General features: G+C 29.8%; 1 protein-coding gene across 1 annotated transcript; it reads right to left on the bottom strand.

Annotated features, from left to right (window-relative positions):
• Positions 1 to 474: 474 nt before the first annotated feature.
• Positions 475 to 6,997, bottom strand: LOC117686271 (metalloproteinase inhibitor 3-like). The gene is made up of 5 exons (XM_034461096.2): positions 6,883 to 6,997; positions 4,971 to 5,062; positions 3,607 to 3,709; positions 3,211 to 3,338; positions 475 to 703 (listed from the first exon to the last, which is right to left on the bottom strand). The coding sequence occupies exons 1-5, from the start codon at positions 6,989 to 6,991 to the stop codon at positions 491 to 493; spliced, it is 645 nt and encodes a 214-aa protein (XP_034316987.1). The 5' UTR covers positions 6,992 to 6,997; the 3' UTR covers positions 475 to 490.
• Between the last annotated feature and the right edge of the window lie 4,034 nt (positions 6,998 to 11,031).

The following is an 11,031-nucleotide window of genomic DNA, read 5'->3' as shown; positions in this document are numbered from 1 at the left end:
TTATTGTATTTCGTAGATGCATGTTTGTCAAAGGTAAAATATTTCTTGGTAATTAATTGGCGTGCAATTTTACGGTAGTCCCAAAAATTAAATTGATCTACTTTTCTTTAAAATTGTTCATGCTTTATATTCATTGCTCTTAGAAAGATGAAACTGTTCGGTTGTTTAAATTATTATAACTGCAAAAAATATTTATCTGTAAAATACTTAAAATGAAGGATTGTTTTGAGTTGAATTTTAAACATATAAAATGCACACATAATTAATAAATGGCGTGTGAAACCTTTGTACTCCTACATGTAATACCATCAAGGGTTCTGTTAGCCTTGGGCAAAAGGTATATTGCTATTGAAAATATATTGATTTGAGTTCAACATTTATCTAAATTTATTTTTTGAGATGCATGAACATACATGTCGCTACATGAACATAACTCAATTCTCTGAGTATGTTTAATTGACAAAAAACCCCAAATTCTTTTGTCATTGTTTTATTGCAATGAAGGACCAGCTAATGCGTTTCGAGAAACCAATTCACCAAAGCTGGTACAAGATGAGGTTTGCCATCGACAACCCCTTCCATTGTTAATACAAGCATTATTCTTCCTAAAACAATGGCTGTTTCTTCTGACCACACACCTATTCCGTGTTGAACTTGGGCAGCGAAAGGTATCAAGGTCGGTCAGCCAAGTACAGTCAAATATCTGTGAAAAAAATTACTTGATAAGCACATATTTTATTGCTATTAAGTCAATAGTTTGTGAAAATTGAAATACAAACGCCTTTTTAACATTGGGCAATGCACACCGAATTTTCAGCCTTATTTTATAAACACAACATAGACTATGATTTAAAGTATTTATTGTTGAGCTGGTAATCTTTCAAAAGATGAAAAAAGAACTGACTGGCAAAAATATGCATAATACTATACACGATCTCGTTGCGAGCAGCGAGTGGGTCTTCCGTCCGATTTTTGAATAGATTAGATTAAACTTATCACTTCAAAGATAAAATCGTAGATCTAAGCGAAAAATAGTAAAAAAAAAATTTGCGGCAATCTGGGCTTGAACCCGGGTCACCTGGGCCATGTCCACGACTCTATCGACTGAGTTACTCAGACTCTCGCTTCAGAACTTTGACGCTTAATTTCTCTAGAATGCCTGAATTACCTGAAAGCACCTTGTTGCGAGCAACAAGTGGGTTTTTCGTTTGATTTTGAATTGATAGGGTTCAAATTCAATTAAACTGTTGACATTTGGTACGATTTACTATCATATTAACTTCCTTTTAAACTACTTTTTCAACCTACACTGCGAAATGCAGATTTCCGGAAAACGTCATTTTTAAACTTCAATTTCTCTGCAATGCGTTCTCCGATTTTAAAACGGTTTTTAGTTTTGTATTCAGTACAAATATGTCAACAAAAGGCATATGCTTTAAAATACCAAAAATCGAAATATTAGAATCACTTCCGGTGACGACCGGAAGTGACGGACGACCTGCTCATATTAAAATTTGATAAGTTTAAAACATATTCTGATGGAAAAAAAATTGTAGATTATTTGATTTAAAAAAATTTTAAAACACAATTTTCCAAAAATGCTGTTTGAGCGGACCGGAAGTGACGGACGATCGTAGTTTTACCTGATCGGCCCTAGAAATTCAAAAATCTATCATTCCTGAAACTTTCAATTTTCTATCTTTAATAAGGACAAGATCACTTTTTACAAAAAGAAAAACTAATATAACGGCCGACCGGAAGTGACGTCATCAACAAAAATGTACATGATAAAAGACCTTGATATTTTGTATTATTCGTGAAATTTTCATAAAAATCCATTGTAGCATATTTGAGATATTTGAATTTTAAGAAAAAAAAGAATAATTATAGTGAAAAATAGAGAAAAAGAAACCTAGCAAAAACAAAAGGGTCTTCCGTTGGAAACGGAAGACCCTAATTATAAAAAATCAATTAAAACCTTAAAAATCATTTTATCTTAGTTTGAACAGGAGCACAGGAATTTGCTCTACTAGTTTTAAAAGATCTTTAATTTCAAAACGGGTATGAAGATGTTCATTACCTTTTATCTATAGTTTTAATTTGAATGAACGTAGAATTTGCAACGTTGAAAAACAAACCATACCCCTACGATGATTTTACGTTAAATACTTATATATTGTCAATACGAAAGCATTGAATAATATTTTAAAACGATTTTTAATATCAATCGAATATATATATATATATATATATATATATATATATATATATATATATATATATATATATATATATATATATATATATATATTAATCCGAATAAATTTCCTAAAGTAATTGGAATCCAAGAAATTACAGAGTAAAATGAGCATATAACAAATAGGTAAGTGCATTAACTAGGTCAGTCATAAGAGGATGCGGACCCATTACTACTGCAAGCACTGTTGATCTCAGTCGTTATGCAATTAACAAGACTGTTTTATGTTCGTTTGACTGCGAATGACGCTAATTAGGAAAAAAGTCAGTTCTAACTAAAGATACACTGTCTGCAGCCATTTCCAAAGTTTTAGTTTTTGGACTATTGTGACTGTTTTATATTAAACTAGAGTATCCTGAATGTAATTGATTTTACAATAGTCTACAGAATGCGCTAGATGAAGTGACTGCTATGAATTCTTAAACTTTTTTGTGTTAACATCCTTTGTTCCTTATTATGGAAAACAAGGATACCTACCGATTGGCGATATGCTCATGGATTCTTTGTGTAGATATATACTACAATTAATTTGGATCTATTTTCCAAAATAAAGTGTCAGAACACATAAACTAGCCCGCATTTACAAAAAAAGTATCTTTAAATGTTTCATTTTGCTAAAAACGCTACCTAATTTTGACTGATTTCAACGTCACATCAACATATTTTTTAACTAAAGATAAACCCCATTAAATGTTTTCTACGTTAAAACAGAATTGAACTTGTGCGTTGAAACAACGTTACATTTTCAGCATTGCTTCAACTTTAATATGCAACCATGTTTCAACGTTGATTCAACGTTCCTGCTTGACGTTCAACGTTTAACCGCCCGCTGGGGAGTTTGCTGGAAAAACTGGAGAATTGTTTTCTTCATGAATGCTGACCCAAAGTCGGTTTAAGATTATTCATATTTACAATACGATTCAATAAGATTTTTAATTATTAAGCAGACTTACTTCACAAAAACAGTTGTTTCTATAGAAGCCATTTCTCAGTGCTTTTCTCTGAAACGGTGTAAGTGAAGTTGTTTCCACGTTCCAACTACACAGCTGTGCACTCCATCTTCTGTTATTTTGGATAAACCCTGAAAAGCATATACAATGAATGTACATGTAGTATTGTTTTCTTCAAAAATTATTACATATTCGCAGTGCAAATACTATGTCGTTAGTTTTACGAAAAACAAATTCATAAAAAAAGTGCTTAGAACACAACACATGTGTACTCTATAGTTATTTAATTGATTTTAATTTTTTAAATCCAAATTGTCTATACAAAATATTATAACACTTTTCACAGAACGGCAAAAAAAATAATCTTACAGTTACAGTCTGAAATGATTACGCTATTACCGGCAATGATGTATTCCCGACCAATCCGAAATGACACACCACAGGAGGTGCCGTGGAGAGCTGTGTATATCCTCTGTATTCGACGTCCTGTTCGAGGTTCTCTCTATATGTATACAAGACATGAGTATATGAGCGGCATACATGCAACGATGAGGGGGCACTGAAACTTTAGAATTTTAAATTTAAAGTACATTTATTATCGGTTTACTGTAAATCATTTTAATTAGTAATATTGAATGTTCTACAGTTGATAAAATAATCTGCTATTTAGATATTAAAAGAATGTGCTAAAAAGGATTTTGAAATAAAGAGGTTCTTTTCTAAGTGATGTATCAACAAATTTCCATGTGAATTACAACAGATGACAATGTAACATAAAGCCATATATTTGCAAATGAAATACCAGAAATGTTACAAAAATTGTCATTCTCTCACATAAAATTGTTTGTAAACAATAAAGAATACAGAAAATGCAGTATTTAATAAGTTAAATCTTCTACATTTGACGAATTTGGACTATGTTGTTTAGGTAGCACTGTTTCGTAAAACTTTTTTAATGGGTTTCTTTTCTTGCTTTTGAATCCCACCTATAATCAAGATTAATAAATCTCCATCAAATTTAAATAATATAACCGATATTTCTCTATTTATCCAGGTTTTTTTTTTAATCTATTTTTATCTTTTTTATCTATGTTTTCCCATACCTACGATATGTGTATTCCGATATAATCACATTTCCAAACTTTGAATGCGTTAGAAGCAAGTTTTCGACTAGTTCAATAATTATATAATATTAAATGGCCGTTTATCAGAGTAAGTGCCTACAAGCATATGATATTTTCGGTATACAAAAACAAAAACCTAAGTAGTCAATTATAAGCTGGATCCATGCAACTGAAAAGTATGTTGATAGTGCATAGAATCAAGTAAGGTGCATATGCCTTATATATTGACGAATTTTTAAGTCAAGATTACCTGATATTGATGAAAAAATCAAAGGTTGTTCTGATGCAATTATAGATGCAAACAAAAAAAGATAAGCGGTGACTGCTCTTGGCTATGAGTTCAATTTAAGTCACAGATACCATTTTGTTTCTTGTGGTAAGCAGTGTATTGATCCATATTCTCTCTTGACTTTCAAAAATTTTAAAATAGATTGAATCCAATGGTGAAAATTTCTATGCTATCATCCTTCCTCAAAATTACCGATCACAATCCATCATTAAATCTACCTTAAAGTTATTTTTTTTTCTTTTTCATAACCATTGTTAATACTACATTTTTTTTTTTTTTTTTTTTACTTTCATACATGTATATATACGTGTATTTTTGAATTATTGGATAGGGATGTCAAGAATTCATACCTTGTAATACTGCCGTATCATTACTGTATAGTAAACACCTTGTAAAGTTGGGCCACCTGTCAAAGTCCGCCCCAAAATCCTTGCTCTAATAACTAAAATGGTAAAGAATTTGGAACGTTGAAAGTTGTCTTCTTCTTTTTTTTTGATCCCACGATGTGAAATTATACTTGATGTCTTAAAACTTTAACGTACATATATACATATACATATATATATAAAATATATTTTTATGATAATATAAGTTTAATTTTTTCATACACCTTTTTGCGTTCTTGATATTCAATTTATGTTTTCTCAAAGCAATATTTAATAACATTTTCATTTTGAATTACTACACCAAGTTACTGATAAGGTTGAAAATAAATGTACTTAGAGTTTAAGGTTCCTCGACACACCAAAATTTTATTTGGTGGATCAACAGGTAATCGTTTTTCAAATTTCACAAAACAGAGATCAATATTGGCTTCCGCTTTTTTTTCAATATTTTTTTGGGTAATATTTCAGTGAAATATGAAAAACTGTTTTGCGACCAAACATGGTGTTTTAGAGCTTAAAATTTGGTGTCAATTTATGTGAAATATGATTATGAATAAATTCAGGCGAAAGATTGTTAAAAATAATTCTGAAAATAAAAAATTGTATTCTTTTTATCTTTTAAATTTATAGATAAAATTTTAAGAATAACATATAGTCACATAAAGGACTTATTAAACAATGATAATTTACAAAGAAATTGAAATAAAAATGCAAACTTTTAGAAAAATTGCCATTTATCCAATTTGAAACGATCCCGAAATATGTTTATTCGGAGCAATTGATTTAAACTATAAAGTTAGTAAATGACCAAACCATTTTAAAGCTAAAAAACCTGAAATGTTTGTAAAATTATGATTCATTTCAACTTTATGTGATTTCGTTCGGGAACAGTTTAATTGCAATCAGAACCGGTTCGATTTTATGATTTAACAATTTTCCTTTAATTTCAATACCTCTTTCAATTTTGTGTTTATATATGATTGTACAGCATTTGTTTAATTCAGGTAACAATTTATTTGCAGGTTTTGTCCATAATTTTTTTAACATATGTATCTACAATTGTAGTTTTTCATTTCAATTAGTTTTTATTACAAAAATAGTACATAGTTAATATAGCCGTCTTTGGTATTAATTTATTGATAATAGTATTGTGCAATAAAGGGACTTGGACACGATTTGAGATCAAAAAATTTATTTTTATTTTTTATGTATAAAATGGTTTACTGATGTATTTTAAATGATTGACCAAAAATATTGAATGTTAAAGTCAAGTTACAAGCGAGATACAGAGGTAAGAATTGATTGTTATGTAAACAAAGCTCGAGCCTTATAGTTGTTTACAAAAAATGTAATGTAGAGAATTACCATTTCTTAGACAAAATGATATTTAAAAAACAATTTAAACTAATTTATGATCTTCATAAATACTATTATCAACAAAAGAAAGATACATTTGATTGAAACTTACACCAATAGAACACATATGTAAAAAATGACAATATTCGAGATTTGTTTACAAAACAAAGAATTAGGAAGTCTGTATCTTGCTTAATACTTGATATTTCACTTTTGAATTTTGACATAGCAGTATAAACTTATATATTTATCAATTTAAACATTCAAAATGGAAAAATAAAATTCAAAAAATTTTAGTCGAATCGTGTCCAAGTCCCTTTGATTTATACCAAATTTTTAGCTCTAATATATCTTGTTCGCGGCTAAAATAATAATTTCGATTTCAACCAAAACTTCAACAACAAAAATATGATACTTCATGGATCTGTCAAATATTTTATTGGTGTGGAGCCACAGGTAAACCACAAAAAAACCCAAAAAAAAACCAAAAACAAAAACAAAAAAACTATAAGATACCTACCGAAATCTGCGTCACAGAACTGTCTTTGGGGATGTCCTCCTATACATGAACAAGCTTCAGAAAAGGTAAAAACGGAGACCATTAAACAAATAATCACAAGTGTTTTCATGTTGGTTTTCTGTACAGAGTAAAGGTTTCTTTTGTAGCAAAAGATATATATGGACCTGACTGGGAAAACCAAATTCCAAGATAAGATGCATTGGCTTAACATCGTACTCATTAATTTCATTAAGATGATGAAGTATTATCAGAGTTTGTTTTTCTTTTCTTTTTTTCTTATTTAAATAACAAACTTTGAATTTTCTTTGTTTTTGTTTTGTTTTGTTTTTGGTTAGTTATTCTAAACAAACAAATCTTCATTATTGACATACAAAATAGATAGGGTGTATAACCATTTATCTTATCTTATATCTGAATGATTAATATTAGAAATTTAAATGCTATAAATTTATTTAATTTTCCCATCTTATACCCCAAATATTTGCTGTTTTCTTCCTCGTCTTTTAAAACATTCTCGCTTTGTGAAGATAAAGTGACATATAAACAATGAAAACAAGTCGTTTTGCTTTTCATTTGCTTTGTATGATTGATTTATGGCTTTTTGTCAATCACGACTGCGTATAAGTGTTATCGATTTCAATTAAAGTACAAATGATAATAATGATAAGAAGTATTATTTAAGAACCACTATTATTATATTCTAAACGCTTAAATGTACCTCTCTCGCTTTACATTCCAAAACAATTAAAATAGTCATGATACAGCGAAACTTCTCAAAACCGGCACCCCTAAAATCCAGCAACCCCTCAACATCGGCCGATTTAAAAAGTCCAAGCCAGCTCTCTCTTTTTTCATGTAAACCATTGGAAAACCGGCATCCCCTGGATACCGGACAGCAGCCGGTTTTTTTTTCGTCGGCCGATCTTAATCAAGCGTGTGAAATATACCCTCACAAAACCGGCATATAGTCAGAAGACAGAGACACCTCTATAATTGACAGAAGGTGTGAAAACAGCAGGTACACCGACTCGACAGAGTGTCAGTGTGATAGGTGTTAATTACGCGTGTTGAATATGGCTTTATTACTGGTTGTTTACATGTAATAAATGTCGTTATATTAAATGATTGAGAAATCATGTTTTTGTGTTTATTTGTGTTGCTTTTTTTTAATCGATTCAATTCGCATTTAGTTATTGTATTCTATTAAACTCTGCACTAAGTAAAGATTAGAACTCGGCGATAAATCGAACATATAGCAACATAAAGGTCCTCAACGCCGTTTTTGCAAGATTTATAACATCTTGGAAATATGTCTAGGTATTTTTGTAAACAATGAAACCTGTATATTTTTCTTCAGTGGATCGAGAAAAGGAAAATTGAAGAAAGATTTGATAAATGGAGATAATCCATAATCATAATTTTCTAAGGTGGTTCTTGTTCTAAACTTGTGAACAAATATTTGGCGATATTCACAGGTTTAAAAGTAATATATTGTCATGCATATTATAAATAGTCTAAATTTTATTTATTTATCAAACAACATTTTTTTTAGAAAGCATTCATTATCATACTATACGACGATCATTATTTACACCTGTGTCCAATGCATATTCATGTTGATTGATGTTATCTATCTTCATTTGAAAACCTGACTGTTTTTCTACTGTTTCTTATTCTTTTTTAAAGTCTTCCGTTTCCAACAAAAACTCACTAGTCTTGTGATTGTAATTTACTAGATTTGCAAACTTTTTTTAACTTGATATCCTTATATTAATTGTCGGACAAATATCTCTTCATTGGCAAGGATATTCTTTTATTATAATCATACATTATGTGGTGTGTAAATTACAGTATTAATAGTTTGTGACCGTTTTCTTATATCTAGTGTACATGTAATTTACCGATACAAATACAATACATGTACTTGTATAGGATATATAAATACAGTCTACTTCAAACATCGCTGCTCATTAGTAAAGTGCTCATTTCTTGTTCAATATATCGCTGGTTTGAAATTTGGCGGAGACAAACATTTGTCAATATACATGTATGCTAACGACATTCCTCGCCATCTGAATGAAAAATATGTTGGTCATTAGGATCAGGCATACTTAACCAAAATCGTGGTAATCTATTGACGTTAGCAAGTTAAAGAACTTTTTTTTCATAATGAATTTAAGTGTCGAATATAGCTCATTGATTCGAAACAGAGATATAACATTCAATTTACAAAATTTTTACGGAAAAAATCCTTTTAGAATGATGTAATTTTGTTACAGATTATATTTTTTTTTGCCGCAAGTCGAGAAGTAATAGACTAATATTCTCTGATTAACAGGTAAAATGGCCCTATGCATCTTATTTTTGGCTTTTCATTTTACTTCTCCCTAGATATTTTTACAGAAGAAATTTTATGAAGATAAAATTAAATAATTAAATGATTTCTATTCATTTTTTTTTAACTTTACCTACTCATAAGCAAACATTGTACGTATACCTTTCATAAAAATGGGCATGTTAAATATTCGGTCCTTGCTGTCTCATAGTGTTTTTTAAAAAACCTTGAGGAATCCCATGACTGATCCCTAGCAGTTCTTTGTTACATGTAACTAGCATAATACCATTCACACAATCTTTTCAGTAACCAATTTGGATATTTTTTTTAACCATTTCGAGAAAATAATTGAATTTTGATTTTAAATGGCTTTTAGCTTAAACAATAACCACTTTGTACATGCATACTTGTTCAGAATATATAATGAAATTTGAGATTTTAACTAGATTCATTTTTTGATGGAATGAATATTTACATTTTGCTAATGTATATAGGGTAAAGCAATTTACTTCACGGCAAAAACCAAAGTGAAATTCTTTAAAGTCTATTATGAATAAAAATATTTTTGCTTATACTAAGGAAAGAAAAGATAAATGTTAATATAATACATGTTACATTGTTAGGACTATTTTGTCAAACACAATCAAACCAATCTGACCATATCAATAAACAGTGATTAAAAAAAATATGTAAATATATTTATATTTTTTTACGAAATAGACTACGTTCAAGAACGCCAGAGACCAACTGTAGATTGAAACAAATTGAGACTTTTTGAAAATATTAAAGCAATGAGATCTATTTTAGCAATCGGCATTTCAATGTAACCATCTACATTTGTACTAATTTGTAATGCATTCTGTTTTGTTTTGACTGAAAAGAATTGTGTCGAAAATGATGAATTTGTTTAAAGTGAATTATAAAGAAGCATGATAAAGATTGAAGATAAAGTGACAAATGTCTTAGAATTTTGAAAATAATAACACGTTTTCAAAGTATGTCATTTTTGTGGTTCAAAATGTGTTGTTTAATTTACTTGTTTAAATGAAACAATAATATACTGTTCTATTTCAAAACTCCAAGACCTTACACACACACACACACACACACACACACACACACACACACACACACACACACACACACACACACACACACACACACACACACACACACACATACTTGCATTATGCCGAAACTCACTACATCAGACTTTACACCTGAAATTCACTACACTATGTTCTAGTTGTGCTAATCAATATATATTAATATTTTTAAGTAATATAAGACATCTTTTTACTATTCTGCTATTTGAAATAGGCAAAATCTCTTTGTAAAAGTTTATGATTTTATACCTGATAGTCACTACATGAGGTCACATGACTCATTGTGAATACACACCAGAAACTCACTACAGTGTGTATTTCTTCCTAATTTACCCCAAAGTCAATACATCTAGCTAGTCATGTGATCGATTGAAGATTCAAAGGAAATTTACCACATAAACCATTTATTACTGAACACACACAGAGAGAGAGAGAGAGAGAGAGAGAGAGAGAGAGAGAGAGAGAGAGATATCTAATAATTTCAGCAAGCTGCAAGACGAATTATTCTAATACTAATTCTAATACTCAGGCTAATCTAATCAATTCATTATGGTATACTCAAGATGCATATATTGTCAAATTTGTGGAGAACAATATATACTAAGTGAATTCTGGATAAATAAGATTAGACTGCATTTCACACTTTTCTCCACATATGCACGTTTTCTATTTAAACTACATTATATTTAGCACCAGACCCTACTTCGA

This window comes from Magallana gigas, chromosome 4 (genome assembly GCF_963853765.1).
Source record: "Magallana gigas chromosome 4, xbMagGiga1.1, whole genome shotgun sequence".
In the NCBI taxonomy this organism is placed as follows: Eukaryota; Metazoa; Mollusca; class Bivalvia; order Ostreida; family Ostreidae; genus Magallana; species Magallana gigas.
The sequence above is the reverse complement of the archived record's forward strand: the minus strand, read 5'-3'. Positions and strand labels throughout refer to the sequence as shown.